Here is a 19,245-nt window from a genome sequence, read left to right as displayed (position 1 = left end):
CAGGGCAGGAAAAGCAGAAGCTGCAGATCCATGGGAGTTGCTAACAAGCAGGAAAAAGGGAGGAGCAGCTCAGGGAAGTGGTGAGGGATTGAAGGAACAGTCCTTAGCAGCCTATCATGGGGTCCGTGGGCTGGAACCCAGAGCAGAGGTCAGGTCTGGGTTCCCCAGCAAGAGGCAAAGTACCGACCTCAGGACTAAGAGACCAAGAATGATGAGGCTCAGATGGGGGCTGAGGTTCTGGCACAGAGACCACTACATGTTGGGTTTTCCCATATTGGACTTTTCTGTTAACCCTGGAAGAGGTGATGTGGCCAGAGGGCCAGACCATGGAACCTGCGGAGTGTTGCAGAACCAGGAGGCTGGACAAGAGGACACCAGTGTGGAATAAGCCCTGCAACATCATGTCCTGGCATGAGGAGGCGCGTTGGCGGTGAGTGTGCCGTGTGACAGAGACATAGGATAGATTTAACTGTATGGGGCTATGGATGTTCGAACAGGGACTTACGGCAGCAGACGTGTGAGAGGCTTGGTGCTCAGAGTTGTGGTTACTCTGCAGCTTCACAACCAGGTTCTCCATCACCTGTCCTCCGAGGGCTGGGTCAGCAGATAGGAACTGCCACAGCTCGGCCGCATTGCTAGAAATTCAGAAATACGGCAACATGAGGGACTGGATGGCGTAGGAGAAAAGCTATTAAACCTCTTCACCAATGTAATCTCTTTGTAAGAGAAATCCTCCTGTGGAGCCAACGCCCTGCCCAGAAGTCCAGTCCCCAGAGCTTGTGCAATTCAATGTGGAGCATGAACAAGGACTCCATGGACCTCAGATTGAGAATCACTGACACAGGATATGGAGCATTTCAGCTCAAGGCTGCCAGTGTGAATCTGGCCTCAATTGGTCACGACCTGTTACTGGCTGATGGCTAATACCGAGAGGCTGATGGCTAATGGCTAATACAGCTTCTCTGGCAGCAGATGTCCTATATGAAATGAACTAAGGGTCTCGGACCAGTGCCCAGTGCACGCTGTCCACATTACAGAGTCAACCACCACACTTGGCCCTTGTTGGTAGGTTCAGGGATTGAACGGGACATGGAGGCTGAATGAGCCTTTCTTGCCTAGTCGGCAGCCCCTCCAGCTATGAGCTCAGAGTGTTGTTAGGGGCAGTGTGGAGGAAGCTTCATCGTCACTTCCTGGGCTGCAGCTGAGGTCTTCATTATCCAAGGGTGTCAATGGGGCACCTTTCACCAGCATTAAATTCCCTTTAAAAAAAAAAGGGAGCGGGCATGCAGCAGCGTGGCTCAGATCTCCGCAGCGCTCAGCTAACAACTGTGTGAGGGAGGGTTTCAGTGGAGTCCTCTGATATGCAGGGCTGGCTCTAGGATTTTTGCCACCCCAAGCAAAAAAAATTTTGGCCGCCCCCACTTTTTTTTTCGTACCCCCCTCCCCCAGCCCCACCCCAACTCCACCCCTTCCAAACCCCTTCCCCAAATCCCCAGCCCCGCCTCCTCCCCCGGGCGTGCCACATTTCCCCCCCCCATTGCTTCCTGGGGGCCCCCACGACCTCCCACCGTAGCTCACCTCCGCTCCGCCTGCTCCCCCGGGTGCGCTGCCGCTCTGCTTCTCCCTCCCTCTCAGGCGAAGGAAGGGGGAGAAGCGGAGCAGCGGCGCATTCAGGGGAGCAGGCGCAGCGGAGGTGAGCTAGGGTCGGGGGGCACAGGAAGTAACGGGGGGTAGAGGAACCACTCCCCGCTCCAGCTCACCTCCGCCTCCCCTGAGCGCCCCCCACTCAGCTTCTCCTCCCTCCCTCCCAGCCTTGCTGCGCAAAACAGCTGTTTCGCGCACGGCAAGCCTGGGAGGGTGGGGGGAGAAGCGGAGCAGCGGCGGTGCGCTCAGGGAAGCAGGTGGAGGCGAGCTGGGGCGGCGAGCTGGGGTGGCGGGGACACTTTTTCCCCATGCCCCGGAGTCAGCACCTATAATGGCCGGTTCCAGAATGCCGCCCCTAGAAATGTGCCGCCCCAAGCACCTGCTTGTTTTGCTGGTGCCTGGAGCCGGCCCTGCTTATATGGATTGGTTTTGGAACTCACCGCTTGGGATCATCCATCATAAAACCACGCTTTGCGTAATCACTGTTGCTCAACTTTTCCTGCCCAAACACAAATGTGCTTCAGACAGCAAACGTTCCACCTAGGCTCACTATCTGTACGTTCAGATGAAGGAGAACGGCGGAATGAGCTCTGCGCTTGCCAGCCGGAGTAGCAAAGGGATAGTGAACTCAAGAACACAGACTTAAATCCACCCCCTGCTCCAGGACCCATGAGCACTGACCGTAGGTGCGGGGAACTGTGCTTTTGAGAACCTCTCCCAGGGGCCGGGAGAGGGGGACTGGGAATGAGAGCTCCTGCCTTGCACATGGGGAGACACATTCAGGGAATGGGGGAGAGGAATCTCTGACAGGCGGATTTCGCTCGCTGTGGTTTGTGGCTGAAAAGAGAAGAGCCATCAGGAGGAGAGGACAGGTAATTTGCCCCATGTAGAGGGGGGAGATTCAGTCCTCAACAGTCAGTGCTTTATACTTTGCCTTAGTAAGACCAAACAATGTGCTCAGTGGTGAGGTTCTCATATAGGGCCTCAAAGGATCACGCGAGGCCTGAAGAGTGGAAGCATTTCGTACCTGTCTGTAGGGAAGGAGTAGTCCAGAAGGCATGAGATCACTGTGTCCAGATGCTCCGCCTCGCCAGCCAGCAGGGCCACTAACTTCTTCATCAGGGTCCTGGAGCTGGGCTGCTGGACTGAATCCAACCGGCTGCAAACCCCAGCCACAAGGTCTGCTGCCTGAGAGAGAGGGAACCAGATGAGGCGGGACAAGACTCTCATCCCATCCTGCAGCTGGGGCAAGAGGGAACCTCAGCATCCCTGGAGAATCAGAGTTAGCCTCTAGGTTTTGCCTAAAAGTCACAATTTCCTATATTATTGGCAGGGCTCATTTCAGAGCCTTACAAGGTGCATTGTCACAAAGACCACATATCAATGGCTCAAAGGAGATGAGTCCTATCTAGGCACAATACAGGGGTAACATAAGAATGGCCATACTGGGTCAGACCAATTGTCCATCTTGCCCAGTATCCTGTCTTCTGCTGGTGCCAGATGCTTCAGAAGAAATGAACAGAACAGGGCAATTTATCAAGTGATCCATCCCGTCACGCAGTCCCAGTTTCAATCAGAAGGCGTAGGGACACCCTGTGTACGGTGTTGCACCCCTGACCACCTTGGCTAATAGCCATTGATGGACCTGTCCTCCAGGAACTTCTCTAATTCTTTTTTGAACCTGGTTATACTTTTGGCCTTCACGACATCCCCTGGCAATGAGTTACGAGTTGTGTTGTGTGAAGAAATATTTCCTTAGGTTTGTATTAACCCAGGTTTGTGTGTGTGTGTGTCTGTGTCTGTGTGTGTGTGTGAAAGGATAAATAAAACTTCCCTATTTACGTTCTCCACACCATTCATGAATTTATAGGTGTGGGCATCCCATGGATTTATACAGAGGCAATATGATATTTTCTGTCTTATTATCTATCCCTTTCCTAATGCTTCCTAACATTCTGGTAGCCTTTTTGACTGCCATTGCACACTGAGTGGATGTTTTCAGAGAATTGTCCATGATGACTCCACCCTTGAGTGGTAACAGCTGATTTAGACCCCCTCCGTTTGTATGTATAGTTGGGATTATGTTTTCCAATACACAGGAATCAGACTAGAAGATCTGATGGTTCCTTCTGGCCTTAAACTCTCTGAACGTATGACTGTTCCTAGCACTGGGAATTCTAGTTTCCGTCCATCTCAGCAGCAGTGCCCCATACCTTCTCCACCTTAGTCCCACCGCTGTTCACCATGGCAGACAGCAATCCCTCTGCAGTTGGCTGGCAGTTATTGTTGCAGTGATTCGTCAGGCCATCCATAACAGTCAGAATGAAATCTGTCCTCTCTCTTGGCTTGAAATAGACTCCAAAGAGCTGAAGCATACAGGGAAAAGTGTAATTTACAAAAGGCCGCGTCCTGATTCCACGGGGGGCTGATAACTACTGGAGCCCAGAGAAAGCCCTGTCTGGGGGTTGCAGGTCCTCTCCGGCTTCTCAGGGGCTCTGTTTTACTCCTTTCTATTACAGGGCCCCAGTGGCTGATGAGGCTTCTGCTGCGAAACCATATCACTCACAGTGAGGCAACAGGACTAGTTAAACCATTAGAGTGGCCAATCTAGGAGTGCTGCCGTGCACGTCAGGATGTGCATTTAGTGGTGTCAGACACCTACTTCCCAGGCATCCGAGGTGCAAGGGTCACCATTAAAAGATCAGCAGTTGCGGGATCCATGTAGTAATATTAGTAATGACTGTTACAGTACTCGGTCTTTGACTGTGACTGTATGTGATACCCTCCTACAACACATCCCAGCATAAATACAGCACCCAAGTCCTGATTACGACACCATCACCATACTTTCTGGCTTGCAGCCTGACCCAAAGACCATTGAAATCAATGGAAAGACTTCCATTGGCTTCAATAGGTTTTGGATCAAGCCTATATAGTATAGACCTCGTTGTGACAGCTTCTAACAACCCAAAGTACTAGAGCAGCAGGCGTTCAACCTTCCCCATATGGACACTCCCTTTCCTATACTAGGACCCTCCCAGAGTCCCCTTCCAAACTAGCCAAGACCCTGTCCCATTTGGCAATAAGGAAAGGGCAGGGTGGATGTGCCCCCCAGGTTGGGAACCCATCTGCTAGAGCAGTGGTTCTCAATCAGGGATACGCATACCCCTGAGGGTACACACAGGGGTGGCAGGTTTGTATAATTTTTGGCATTGCTCAGAATGGGTCCAAGTCCCGCCTCCCCCTACACCTGCCTAAGGCTCTGGGAGGGAGTCTGGGTGCGGGAGGGGGTTTGGGGTGCAGGCTCTGTGAGGGAGTCTGGGTGCGGGAGGGGGTTTGGGGTGCAGGCTCTGGGAGGAAGTTTGAGTGCGGGCTCTGGGAGGGAGTCTGAGTGCGGGAGGGGGTTTGGGGTGCAGACTCTGGGAGGAAGTTTGGGTGCGGGAGGGGTGCAGGCTCTGAGATGGAGTTTGGGTGCTGGGTGCAGGCTCTGGGTTTAGGCAGGGGACTGGGGTGCAGGAGGGGCTGCGGGCTCTGGGAGGGAATTTGGGTGCTGGGTGCAGGCTCTGGGTTGAGGCAGGGGGCTGGGGTGCAGCAGGAGCTGCGGGCTCTGGGAGGGAGTTTGGGTGCTGGGTGCAGGCTCTGGGTTGAGGCAGGGGACTGGGGTGCAGGAGGGGCTGCGGGCTCTGGGAGGGAGTCTGGGTGTCGGAGGGGGTTTGGGGTGCAGGTTCTGGGAGGAAGTTTGAGTGCGGGTTCTGGGAGGGAGTCTGGGTGCGGGAGGGGGTTTGGGGTGCAGGCTCTGGGAGGAAGTTTGAGTGCGGGAGGGGTGCAGGCTCTGAGATGGAGTTTGAGTGCTGGGTGCAGGCTCTGGGTTGAGGCAGGGGGCTGGGGTGCAGCAGGGGCTGTGGGCTCTGGGAGGGAATCTGGGTGTGGGAGGGGTTTGGGGTGCAGGCTCTGGGAGGAAGTTTGAGTGCGGGCTCTGGAGGGAGTCTGGGTGCGGGAGGGGGTTTGGGGTGCAGGCTCTGGGAGGAAGTTTGGGTGCAGGAGGGGTGCCGGCTCTGAGATGGCGTTTGGGTGCTGGGTGCAGGCTCTGGGTTGAGGCAGGGGGTTGGGGTGCAGCAGGGGCTGCGGGCTCTGGGAGGGAGTCTGGGTGCGGGAGGGGGTTTGGGGTGCAGGCTCTGGGAGGAAGTTTGAGTGCGGGCTCTGGGAGGGAGTCTGGGTGCGGGAGGGGGTTTGGGGTGCAGGCTCTGGGAGGAAGTTTGAGTGCGGGCTCTGGGAGGGAGTCTGGGTGCGGGAGGGGGTTTGGGGTGCAGGCTCTGGGAGGAAGTTTGGGTGCAGGAGGGGTGCAGGCTCTGAGATGAGTTTGGATGTTGGGTGCAGGCTCTGGGCTGGGATAGAGGGTTTGGGTGTGGGAGGGGGCGTGCGGCTGGTCCAAGGATGAGGAGTTTGGGGTGCAGCAGGCAGGCTGACCCTGGGCTGGGGCAGGGGGCCAGAGAGGAGGACTCCCCCCAGCCCTCTCCCTGCTGGCGGCAGCGAGCTCTGGGGGAGAGGAAGGGGGGGCCTCCTCACCGACCCCCAACACGACACTCATCCAAGCCCCCCCAGGCTGCTGCTCAGGAGGTCCAGCCAGGATAAGCCTCCCCCGCCCCTCCCCCGAGTCGACTCGGAGTCTCCTGCCGGGGGGCGGGGGGGAGGGCTGCCATGCGCTCCTCCCCTCCTCCCTCCGCAGGCGCAGCAGCCGCCTCAGCCTGCCCCCGGACACTCATGCAGGAGTGCTGGACCTCTTCTGCCCCGCCTCTTCCCCCCGAGGCCCTGCCCCCCATTTGGTCCTCTTCTCCCCTTCCACTGTTGCTCACTGCTCTTCCCCTCTTCCCCGCCCAGGTCAGGAGCAATTTGCCTGCTGGGAGCTGCAGCCGCATGATGTGGGTAGGTGGCGGCCCCGGTTGAGTAGGGGCTGGTGCGGGTGATGACCTGGCACCTCCCCACCTCCCTCACCCGCAGTAACTGGACTTTGGGTGTCCAGTCAGTAGATCTGACCGGACACTATCAGATCCCCTTTTCAACCAGATTTTCTGGTCGAAAACCGGGCACCCGGCCACCTTACCACCGCCCGGGGCTCAAGCTGAAGCCCGAACCCCGCCCCCTGGGACTGAAATCAGGTACAATAGTCTGGAAAGGTTGAGAACCACTTGCTGCAGAGTAGATCACTCTTTATGAGCACTTGTTGTCTTCACTGTTGTAGCCGTGTCGGTCCCAGGATATTAGAGACACAAGGTGGGTGAGGTTCTATCTTTTATTGAACCAACTTCTGGTAGTGAGAGAGACCAGCTTTTGAGCTACACAGAGCTCTTCTGTCTCTGTCTGAAGAAGAGCTCTGTACGGCTCAAAAGTTTGTCTGTTTCACCCACAGAAGTTGATCCAATAAAAAAATTGGACCTCACCCATCTTGTTTCTTTCTGAGCATGTCATTTCTAGCCATGAGTAAGGGCAGGAGCTGTAATTCTTGGGTAAGCCATACACCATAGAGATGGGCGATCCAGGGACAGGAAGTACTTTGGAGCTGTGCGATACCGTATTGTACTGACACCAATGTAGAATGGTCATTAGTGCCAGGATGTGATTACCTCTGCGATCCTGGAGGGGCTGTTGCAAACCACAGTGGGGCACCAAGCAGCCAGAAATTCCTTGTTCCTCTGTTCAGTCCATTCCACATTCTTTCTGTCCAACTGTGCAACTGAAATACATGTTAATAACACTCTTAACTTTCCATTCTACTTCCTGGCTTCTGCTCTCATCCCTCTTTACTGGACAAAGCCCTTTGTTTGGCCCTGATCCAGGAAAGCATTTAAGCACATACATTATTCTAAGCAGATGAATAATCCCAGGGACTTCCGTGGACTACTCGCCTGATGAAAGTTACAGATGTGCGTAAATGTTGTGCTGGATCAGGGCCTTGACCCCCAGAGTAAAGTGACTCTATCAAGTGGTGACTGGAATCTAGCCAAAACACTTCAGTGGCATAGAAGTGGATTAACACAGTCATGAATCGAGCCCCAGATTTGGATCCAGATTTCCAACAGCCATCAAAGTTCTGGGGCGTTCGGGGTACAGGCATCTCGAACTGAACTAATTGGTCTGATGGCGTTGAATCCCCTATCATCGTGTCCCACTGACCCTTCCCATTCCCACTGACGGAATGAGCTCTACCAGTCTCAGTTTGCGGTAACGTGTGTTGCCTTTCTCTGTATTCCCCCCCTCCCCTTTCCTTTCTTTGAAAGTCAGGGCTAGAATTACGGGATGACTATCAGACGCTTGTTTCTAGAGCCACAAAAAAACCAGCACTCTGTTCAAAGGAACAAATACCGAGCCAGATCCTCTACTTCTTCCTCAGGCACTATCCTGAATGGGAGCTTTCCCTGAGGAAAGTCTCTAGCATTTAGCTCCCAGGAGGGGGATTCAGATGCTCATCACTGCTTCTCTTACTCTTTTGGCGCCACGCAATAGAGACGAGGTAATGAACAGCCCCTGCTGCCTTTGAGCTGATCGCCTTGACGGGATCCCCACAGCGGATCCCCAGCACTGCAACCAGGTGTCCGAGCCTGGTGAATGGAGACGCTTCCTAATTGTACAAAAGAGGAGAGGAGGAATCCATTACCACTGCAGGGAAAGCGGGCTGTGTCTCCTAGGCAAGGAGTCTATATCCACACAGTCCCTTTCTATAATGGGGCGTGATCCTCAGCTCTCCCTCTTCAGAAGAGGCTTGGGAGCCAGAAGAAGAATATAGGGCTCGATCCCGCACCACAGACGTCCACTGGAGTTTTGCCACAGACTTCAGTGGGAGCAAGATCAGGATCATAATGATCTGTAACGGCTGAGGTGGGCTGGAACGGAGAGGCCTCTTCCTGCAGCTGCACAAGAGGAAAGTATCCCATGGTACTAGGATGAGGAATGGAGGCAAACAGGGAACCAGCTGGGGATGAAATGTCTTCAGTCTCTAGGATTTTGAAATCTCTTTTCTCTGAAATTCATTAGATCCAACCATAGAAAAACCCGTTCTTCCTGTGCCCCTTGTTAGCTGCCTTTCCTGCATTGGAAAGAGGTGGCCTATTCCTCCAGGGCACTGGATTTATTTTCCAAGTGTATCAGACGCCAACCCATCTCAGTCAGGATGATGGACGAGCAACGAGATCGGTTTTTCCTCCGCCTATTAGGGAGCATTGCACTGTGGAGCCCATCAACATACTTCTAAGCAGGAAGTTTCTCTGGCATGGGAGAGTGCCCTGTAGGTCTAGTTTGCAATCAGGTCACTAGAAGTCACGAGTTACTCACATCCAGTTTGACTTCTGTGGCCACGAAGTTTAGGAGCAGTATGCTGCTCCATACAGCCCTCTCCCGCCGGCAAGCTTCCCTGGACTGCATCCAGGAGTCCATGAGCTGCAGGAAAAACAAGAGAGGTTAAAAATAACAGGGGGAAAGGGTGTATACAAGTGATCCCCAAAGGATAATCTTTATTCTGGCTGAATCATCTCACTCTTACAGATACAGGCTGCGTCTGCTTTGTGCAGACTCAAAATACACATGGAATTCTTCTCTTGGAACGAAAGCAAAGTGCATTTCTCTCTGAGGGCCCAGTCACACACCCGCTGAAGTCAATGAAAGTTTTGACATTGATCTAAGGACCGATCCAATGCCCATTGAAGTCAACGGAAAGGTCCCCATTTGATTTCAATGAGCATTGGATCGAGCCTTTAATGGATGCAGGATTGGGTCCTATGTAAGGAAGGGAAGGGTCAAGTCTTCTCTGGACAAGCCACACAATCCAGCATTTCATTCAGCAAAATAAGAGCAGCTGGAGGAAAACTTCTATTCTTTCATGATTGCAGACTTTGGGCCAGCCCTCATGCTCTGTAGTTAGCGGCAGTCTTGGTTCCCATTGCACCCATTGGTTCTCACTGTGGGACAGCTGGAGCTGGGAGTTCTGTGGAGGCCAGGTGCCAGCCCTCACGGGGGACTAGAGTCCTGGCAGCGACCCCTCCAATTGCATCAGGAGTGGCAATGATGGGCAGTAAAGGGAATAACATCCTCATTTGGAAAGGACACTGTGATGTAAGGGCCACCTGGAGACAGGAAAGAAACTGAGGGTAACAATGGAGGAGACTGTCAGACCTCACAGATGGAAATAGAAGACTCCCCCGTGCTACATGAACCTTGTCACATATGCCCTAATAGGAGAACCCTGTGGAGGTGGGGCACTCCGTTCTTTCCTTAACTCTCCTTTCCCTCACAAGCTCTTAACAAGATTTTCCTGTTCCTCTTCCCTACCTTACCATCCTCCAACCGGCATCTCCAGATCCTGTTTACCTGCAAGATCCTCTCTAGCTCAGCCGGAACTGGATTTTCTAAAATCAGACTCTGGAGCATCTCGTTGAGGGTCTGCAATGTTTCAATGAAGAGAACCTGAAAGGAGGGGGAACCGTTATGCTCAGCGCCACAGAGCTGTGGATTATACAAATAATTTATCTTATGGGCTTGAGGCAAGAATCACAGGGTGAAATTCTTTGGCCTGTATTATACAAGAAATCAGGCTAGATCAGTGGTGGCCAACCTGTGGCTCCGAAGCCATATGCGGCTCTTCAGAAGTTAATATGCGGCTTCTTGTATAGGCACCGACTCCGGGACTGGAGCTACAGGCGCCAACGTTCCAATGTGCCCGGGGGTGCTCATCAGAGCGTAGCCAGGTGGAGGGAACAGGAGCAGTGGAAAAAAAAAAGGCGCCACCCGCGGCGGTGCTTTTACCCACCCTCGGCAGTGGGACCTTCACTCACTCTGTGGGTCTTCGGCGGCACCTCGGCGGCGGGACCTTCACTCACTCTCCGGGTCTTCCGCGGCACCTCGGCGGCGGGACCTTCACTTGCTCTGAGGGTCTTCGGCGTCATTTCGGCGATGAAGCTTCAGTGCCGCCGAAGACACCCGGAGCTAGCGAAGGTCCCGCCGCCGAAGTACCGCCAAGACCCGGAGCGCCGCCCCGTCAGTAAAAGCGCCGCAGCAGGTGGCGCCTTTTTTTTCCTGCTCCCGGGTGAGTAAAATGAAAAAGGCGCCACTTGTGCTCGGTGGGGGAGCGGCCGCTGCCCCGCTTCCACCCTAGCTACGCTACTGGTGCTTACTGCTCAACCCCTGGCTCTGCCACAGGCTCTGCCCCCGCTCCACCCCTTCCCGCCTCATCCCCTGAGCCTGCCGTGCCATCGCTCCTCCCCTCCAGAGCCTCCTGCATGCCACGAAAAGCTGATCAGGACGTGCGGAGAGGGAGGGGGAGGCGCTGATCAGCGGGGCTGTCAGAGGGCAGGAGGCGCTGGGAGTGGGGTGGGGGAGCTGATGGGGGGTTGCTGACATATTACTGTGGATCTTCAGCAATGTCCATTGGTAAATTCTGGCTCCTTCTCAGGCTCAGGTTGGCCACCCCTGGGTTAGATGATCTAATGGGCCTTTCTGGCTTCCAAGTCATAAACCAATAGAATTTATAGTTCAGACCTTGTCCTAAGACAAGGTCTATAAAAATAAGGCCAGATCCTCAATGAGTGCATATTGACATAGCTCCATCAGCGGGCGTGAAGCTACACGGATTCATACCAGCGAAGGGTCTGGCCCATACTTCTTGTACACAATAATTGCTAAATAATTAGCTACTTCACTTATTCAATAATGTGGGTGCCCTGAGCACAAGAGAAACCGTATTTAGATTTGTTCTGGGCAGTGAATCCTTCAGGAATCTCAAGAAAACTAGCCTCACGTTTCAACTGATATTGGCCTGCCGTGATTCAAAGCTGTGCTCTTGACAATCACCCAGAAAGCCAGATGCATCGTTATATCCCTGCCTCATTTCCATTATAAACCAAAGGAAACTGATAACAGAAAGACATCTGCAGTATAAATGACCCTTTTCTTATAATTGATCTTCCAAATCATCCCCCAAACCTAATGTAATGAATTCATCAATGCCTCCCTTGGGAAGATAACATGCAGCAAAGCCCTTATCAGAGAGTAAGGAAAATGTTATAGCAAAAGAAAGTCCTAAATTGAAATGAGATTTTTTAACATTAGAAATAAATATCACTTTAATAAATATATCACCTTGTCTTTGCAGGAGTGCCGCCAGCTTTTCTGCTGCCCTAGGCGGCGGAAGGTCCCGCCCCAAAATGCCGCCCCCCACAGAGGTCCCGCCGCCGAAATACCGCTGTGGTCGCCACCCCCCAAATTGTAGCGCCTTAGGCAACCGCCTAATGGGTTGCGCCGGCCCTGTGTCTTTGCCCTTTACTCCTCTGGGTCTTAGATACTATTCACTCCAATGATTTGGTTAGAGAGAGCATATGTGAGCATGCGAGATGTGAGGCAAATTAAGTGTTCTAAATTCTATTGACTTTGGTAGTGAATTTGGTCCAGTGTCCACATGCCTCATTCTAGCTTCACCACCCAGATTGGGATCCCCAGTAGTTCCCTAGTAAATTGAAAACGGATGGATCATTTTCATAATTGGGAATGTGGCAGCTACTTGCTGTATGCATGGGACGAATGATCAGGGCCACGTCACCGGGGCTAAAGTCCCCAACTGATACTCCACAATGGTGTTCCATGAGAAATTTCGCTGACAGTGTAGTCACATATCCCCAATATGGGCCCAAAGTAAGTAACAGGAAACCATTCTTGACTTACCTTTGTGTACTGGCCGCTTATACCCCTGATTACTCCTTGCACCTGCAATGTCATTAGAAGTGGCAGGGAAAACACACTCTTGAGGAATGTTCTCAGCAGGATCCATCTCTGGTGGGAGCCCATGGCCTTCACCACATGCTTTTTGCTGGTAAAAGGAAGAAGCCTGGATTGGACTTTGAGGTTCTGAAGCGTAACGGAGGCATCAGATGGTGAGGACATGAACTGAGGGTTATGCTCAAGGAGTGTGAGACTAAGAGACATCTGGACTATACAAGAGAACAAGATCATGTGAACAGTAACAATGTAGAAGAGTAAGACACTGGCAAAGATTAACAGAATACAGGAAAAGCACGGGAGGGCAGGGACTGGTGACCTGAATAGTAAATCCGTCTCAGAAACGCTACAGAAGAGAGTGAAGGAAATGACTCAGCTGACACCTCCAGAAAGAAAATCATCTCAAAATGTCTGCAGAGACTCTTGGCTTTGAATCACATGTGGAGTAAAGAGGATTACAAAGTTACTGGGTAGAAAATCATCAGTCAGCCATGCAATAGTCCCCCAGCTCCTCCCCAAAGAGTCCTCAGCATCTAAAGAGAAAAAGGCACGAAGTGAGGGACTGCTATTGGCAACTCTGGTCCCACCGAGCATGGAGTGAGAAGCCAGGTGTGAAGGCTGGGCAGTTAAAGGAGAAGTCACGTTACCTCAGCTCGATAATGATGGCCATGGCCTGGAGCCGTATGGTGCTGGAGAGAGAGTCCCGGGGTTCTTTCTTAATCATCTCCTGTAAGTCACAAAGGGGCAAACATAGTAAATGAGACACAAGTGCTCCCAGCATCAGTCCTACTCCCTCACACATTCATTGAGGAGGTTATACAAAGCCCTGGCATCACAGCTAACTCTGGAGGCCTCAAAAAAGGCGAAATTAGCCACAGGCTTCTCCGGAGTCTCCAATAAATCCCCAGCTAAAAGAACATCAGATATTCCAAAAGTAACAAGGAGCCCAGCCAAAACCCAGGATCTTCCTTTCTGATGGAAGAGCTCCCAGATCATGAAGCTGCTCAGCCAGTGGTGTTGTCCAAAGGGATCTCATCTGTTTCTACCCAGCCACAAATTCACTCCCTCATTTCCTCATCCATCTCTGTCCACTCATCTCCTACTTCCCACCAACTAGCATCCTCTCTCTGTCCATTCACACTAATATTTCCAGTCAATCAGCACTGACCTCAATTTTACACACTGAAATAATTGCTTCAGTGTATACAACAAAGTTCTTTACAACTCTCCCGATTCCATGGACCCTAGCGTGGGGTTAGCAGCTAAGTATTCTCCACAGTTCATCAACCTTTTCCATCCAACAACACGGACCCTGTGTATATTATTTACTCACCACTATGGCTCCTGCAGTGTCTGATGCAAAGTTGAGAAAAAAAAAGTCAGGCATGTTATGCCAGTCGATGCTCTTGCTGAGAACAAACAAGAGTCTTAAGAAACTTTTTTTCATAATGAAATCCTAAACCAAAATGAGAAAAAATATATATCAGGGTGAAAGGGATTTAGATAGAGAACATCATCGGGTAGAATATTCTACCTTCATTCAAAACCCCTCCACACGGAGCACCTGGTAGATAAAGTAACAATGTTGCAGTGCAATGACTAGTCAGGATCAGAAATCGTGGTGAGTTGAGGATGATGATGTATCCGGGCAGCACCTACAATATACTGGGCTCTGTCTGCAAACAAAGGAAGACACAGGCCCAGCTCCCAAGAATTGACAGTCTAAGAAGGGTTCTGATGGCTTCCAGCAGAATGTTGGATTGTGTAGGACCTGACTGTGTGAGCTACTTGTTCAGAGAAGGGTTGGATCAAGGAGAACAAGCAGAACAGCAATGGGACTCCATGTGGAGGACTCCACACAGGGCCTGTTTTCTGTAGGACAAGTAGCCAGATGTAGCGTGACCATGTGTAATAAATGAAGTGGGGGGCTCCCTTTTATGAACACCCAGCCAGCCAGTTAGCTATAAAGTCCCTTTTGGTGGCTGTTCTCTGCTTGCTTTACCTGTAAAGGGTTAACAAAGTTCCCCAGCTAAAGGAACAGGAGTGGGCACCTGACCAAAAGATCCAAGGGGAGGGCTAAAACTTTTTAAAATGGGGAAAAAACTTCTCTTTGTCTGTGTCTGTTCTCTGGAGACAGGACACGGAGCAGCAATTCTGTGTAAGGCTGGAACCAGGTATGAAAATTCATCTTCCATACCGAGAAAAATCACTGGACAGGGAATGTTTAACTAGACGCGATCAGGTTTATTTCTTTATTTTGGCTTGTGGATCTCCTCTGAGCTAACCCCAGATACTTTTGTTTTGCTTGTAACCTTGAAGCCGAACCTCAAGAGAGCTATCTTGATGCTTAGTTTTTGTAATTGTTTTCTTTTAAGATCTAGCAAAAAGCCTAAGTTCCAGATGTACTTTCTTCCTTTTTGTTTTTAACAAAATTTACCTTTTTGAAGAACAGAATTGGATTTTTGGTGTCCTAAGAGGTTTGTGCATGTTGTTTAATTAGCTGGTGGCAACAGCAGATTTCCTTTGTTTTCTTTCTCAGCTCTTCCCCGGGGGGTGGGGGGGGATTTGAAAGGGCTTGAGGATACCCCACAGGGAAGAATTCCCAAGTGCTCCTTCCTGGGTCCAAGGGGTTTTTTTGCATTTGGGTGGTGGCAGCGTTTACCGAGACAAGGTCAGAGAAAAGCTGTAACCTTGGGAGTGTACTACAAGCCTGGAGTGGCAAGTATTGATTTTTTAAACCCTTGCCAGCCTCCACCTTCTGCACTCGAAGTGCCAGAGTAGGGATTCAGCCTTGACACCATGTGTATAAGCGACAAAGCTGGACCCATTTGTTTTGTCAGTGAAGGTCTAAGGGTACGTCTTCACTACCTGCCGGATCGGCGGGTAGTAATCGATCTATCGAGGATCGATTTATCGTGTCTCGTCTAGACGTGATAAATCGATCCCCGAACGCGCTCTCTGTCGACTCCGGAACTCCACCAGAGCGAGAGGCGGAAGCGGAGTTGACGGGGGAGCCGCGGCCGTCGATCCCGCGCTGTGAGGACCCGAGGTAAATCGATCTAAGATATGTCGACTTCAGCTACTCTATTCTCGTAGCTGAAGTTGCGTATCTTAGATCGATCCCCCCCCAGTGTAGACCAGCCCTGAGAGAGGAGCAGTCGCCAGGGGAGACCTTGGGTGGAAATGTCTCGTCCTTGAGTCCAACGGATAGTGTGAGGCAGGGGAGTAGCCGGGCAAGAATCTACTGAAACTAGCACAGAGTGGTGGGAAATCCCTGCAAATCAAGGATACCACCGACAAACGGGGCATGAGATCACCAAAGAGTTTGTGGGATGTATCTGGAGAAGGCACCTAATCTGTATAATAGGAGAAAAGCATCCACAGGCTGGATTGTCTGGAGTAAGTGAAAGAAGAAAGGTTGAGTGCTGTAGGCAAAGGGTTTGAAGAGAAGTCAGACCCTATGTGATAAACCTTCTGGGATGTCCCAGGCTGGGTCAGGTGGGACGGACAGCGTGAGGGGACACTAGTTTACAGATTAGATGGAGAAGGTTTATACCTCTTTGTTACTATTGAAGTAGTCAACAGTGTTTCTCCATGATTCCAGCAAGAGCATGGCTCCCTCCATAGCACAGCCATGCTGCTCACGTCCACTTTCATCCGCCTCCCAAATAGTCTCCATGCACGAGATATCTGGGACTAATAAGAAAGAAGGAATGACAGAAAGAAATTACTGCCATTGCTGGTTAAAGGGGAACGAACGCGCCCTGAGGTGTCATTCATGGACTGATTGGTGCCCAAAAGACAGTTCATTTAAACCAAAGAAAGGACACGGTCTGTCTGTCTTGGGGTTGTTTACTGCTGCCCATCACTGTGGTATCTGGGCTCCTTCCAGCTAAAATCAATGAGCAATAGCGAAGTTCCTAGTGGAAAGCTTGGCGTCACTGGCACATCTCCCTTTTTGGGGTAAGATATCTCTGCTCTGGGTAGGGTTATCTTTTGTTTGTTGGCTTGATTGGTTTGATTCCCACCGCTTGTTTTGAATAGGGCTAGACATCTATATCCTGCTTGAGCAGGGGAGAAGTGAAGGAAACTGTGATGCTGGTGAAATAAGCCACTGACTCTTAAAGCAAGAGAGATTGGGGTGATCAAAATCAGAATCAAATTGGGGATTCCTTAAAAAACAAAAACAAAATAAGAGAGACCCAGAATGAGACTCCTTTGCACTTCTATGGAGTTTTCAGTGGAGGATCTCCAAATGGCTTTTAAAGGTGGGCCGGTATTATTACCACCATTTTTATGGCCGGAGAAACCATGGCACAGGGAGGTGAAGTGACTGGCTCAGTCAAACAGCAGGTCACTGGCAATGCTGGGAATAGAAGATAGTTCTCCTGACTCCAGTCACATCCTCTACCCCCTTTATTTCTTGGATAAATGTTATTGATTCATTACACAATAAATATCTTGTGCTCTCCGATTGGACATGAATGAGCACAGACCCAAAGAAATACCAGGACTCGCTGTACTGTATAGGGCCAACCAAATAATAGATTTGTCCGACAGCATGAACATTAGCCAGCCAAATATGGCTGAATAGGACTGGCTGATGCTCTTGCAATTAGGATTCAGTTCACATATCCTGCTTTGCCGCCGTCAGCAGCATGGGAAAGCAGCTAGGAGCTCGTGATGGGTGGAACAGCCAGGATAACATCCTCCCAAGGGAAGTGGTGGAAGCCCCATTGCTTAAGTTTGTGGTTTTCAGGTTGGCCACTTATTCAAAGTCAAAGAATTTCGCCTTTACACTCACTATAAGAGTTAGAAATGTGTCATTGCTAACAACGTTAGTCCTACAGAATTCACCTGCACGTGTGTTGTGAGAGGTTGGCCAAGAATATTTGACCTTGAAGGGTAAAGGTGTGCAGGGAGTGGGGGAGCAAGATTATTTTTGCTTTAGATTATAATACAATTTTCAATGCCTCCTGACTCCCTTGATTGCTCTGTGTAATCATCTGGGGTCAAGACCCACTGTTTGAGAAACGTTGGCTAAAGACATTTAAAACTAGACTGGACTAAACCAGGGCTCAGCGTGGGATGGGCCGCGGGGGCCTGGCATATTGGCTTCTTTTTTCTAATGCCTTTTTGTTCTGCAGCATCTAAGCTTTCATTTAGAAACAATGTAAGTCTCTAGCTGTTATTTAAGATTTTTATTACACTTCTGGGTGCAGAGGCGTGGCCACACCTAGGCCCCATTTTACTCCCTCCCCATTCCTCCTTATGGTTCCTGAGAGAGATGTACCTGCCAGAGCAGTGGAAAGAGGCCTTAGTGTAATGAGAACCAGGCTCTAGGATCCAGAAATAGGACTCCCATTCCAACCCAGGTATTGGGCTAGTCAGTCATCCCTAGTGTTGTATTGTTCTGCCTGCTCCAAGCAATGACTTCACTACAAGGGTAAGAAAGAGAAGGGAGAGCAGTGTGTGGTGGAGAGAAATAGAAACTGCCCTTCCTCTTCCAGCAGCCAGAGATTCCCAGAGAAATACAGGCTCTGGGGGCATCATCACCTCCACCAGTGCTGGAGAGCCTTAGAAATACAGGGGTCTGACCGTCACCCGGGTCTAGTGTTTGTATCAGGGCTTGTAAGTATTGTGTTCACACTGGGGATGGAAGGACCTCACGGAGATCCAGCATTTACCAAACTGGTCCTGATTCAGGAACACTGTCTCCTGTCATTCCAGTCTCTGGGAGATTCCGGGATGATTAGTACTGGGACTGATTACTGCTAGCTCATTATTTATTTGCCAAGCTCCAGCAGTGATCTCTGCCCCCCGTGCAGAACAGAGGGCTGCCCTCGAGCTGCATGCAGACTCAGCCATGGAAGAGCGCCGTCCACCCACTAGCAAAGCCATGCGGCCACATCTATTTGTTCTCCCCTCCTCCACTTTTTCCATGCCCCCCCCCCCCCCCACTCTCTGTGCCTTGTCTTCAGTTTCCCCTAAGTGGAACACAAACCCAAGAGCCTTTGGGATCACTGCAAATCTTTGAACACATGAGGGTTGAGACTGAGTTTGCCTCCCTTCATTCCCACCCCTTAGCGCATCCTTAGCCTTTCCTTTTACCTGTAGTGACAGTTCGGGGATATCGCGTCTGGCCTCTCTTCACTTTTTGGCAGATTCGCTTTAGACACCTTAGGATGGGCCCAATCTGCTTAGGAACAACCTTGGCTGGGCCATCTTGAGTATCTTCTCGAGCCAGCTCCGGCTCACGCTGACTCCCACTGGAATGTTCCTCTCTTCCCAAGGTGGACGTGCCCTCAGCAGCCGCGTCCTCCTCCTTCTCCTCCCTTGGCAAGCTGTGCACGTCCATTCTGCAACAAGTCAGGAAGGGGGGCCAGTTTTGTTTCAGTCGATCTTATTGTCTGTGGGACAATTTCCAGCCTGAAGCTAGTGAGAATGTGTGCATCGTCCTCCAGCTAAAAATGTGAGCCACAGACAGCAGAGCCCGAGAACTGGGGCCCAGATCCTCAAAGGTATGGAGTTTCCTAACTTCCATGGAAATCAATGGCAGTTAGGAGCTTAAATACCTCTGAGAATCTGGGCCTGGCACCCTGCACCCCCTGCCAATCCCCCCACCAAGTGTATCTCTACACTTGCAGCTGGGGGTGTGATACCCAGCTCGCATACACATATTGGCACTGGCTTGCTAAAATAGCACTGTAGCAAGGATAGCATGGACAGCGGTGAGAGGGGCTAGCCACCCCGAGTACAACCCCACCCAGACCCTATGAGTACGTACTCCGGCGGCTAGCCCAAGCCACTGCCTGAACTGTCGCAGCCACGCTGCTATTTAAC

At 51.2% G+C, this 19,245-nt stretch overlaps 1 protein-coding gene across 1 annotated transcript; it reads right to left on the bottom strand.

The window, feature by feature from the left end:
• Window positions 1–287: 287 nt before the first annotated feature.
• Window positions 288–13,517, bottom strand: LOC135974254 (protein MROH8-like). Its single transcript, XM_065561279.1, has 9 exons — window positions 12,349–13,517; window positions 10,003–10,098; window positions 8,971–9,075; window positions 8,125–8,260; window positions 7,266–7,375; window positions 3,858–4,010; window positions 2,672–2,832; window positions 506–635; window positions 288–293 (listed from the first exon to the last, which is right to left on the bottom strand). Exons 1-9 carry the CDS (start codon window positions 12,634–12,636, stop codon window positions 288–290), a joined length of 1,185 nt encoding a protein of 394 aa, XP_065417351.1. The 5' UTR covers window positions 12,637–13,517.
• Between the last annotated feature and the right edge of the window lie 5,728 nt (window positions 13,518–19,245).

Source organism: Chrysemys picta, chromosome 11 (assembly GCF_011386835.1).
Source record: "Chrysemys picta bellii isolate R12L10 chromosome 11, ASM1138683v2, whole genome shotgun sequence".
NCBI lineage: Eukaryota > Metazoa > Chordata > Testudines > Emydidae > Chrysemys > Chrysemys picta.
The sequence above is the reverse complement of the archived record's forward strand: the minus strand, read 5'-3'. Positions and strand labels throughout refer to the sequence as shown.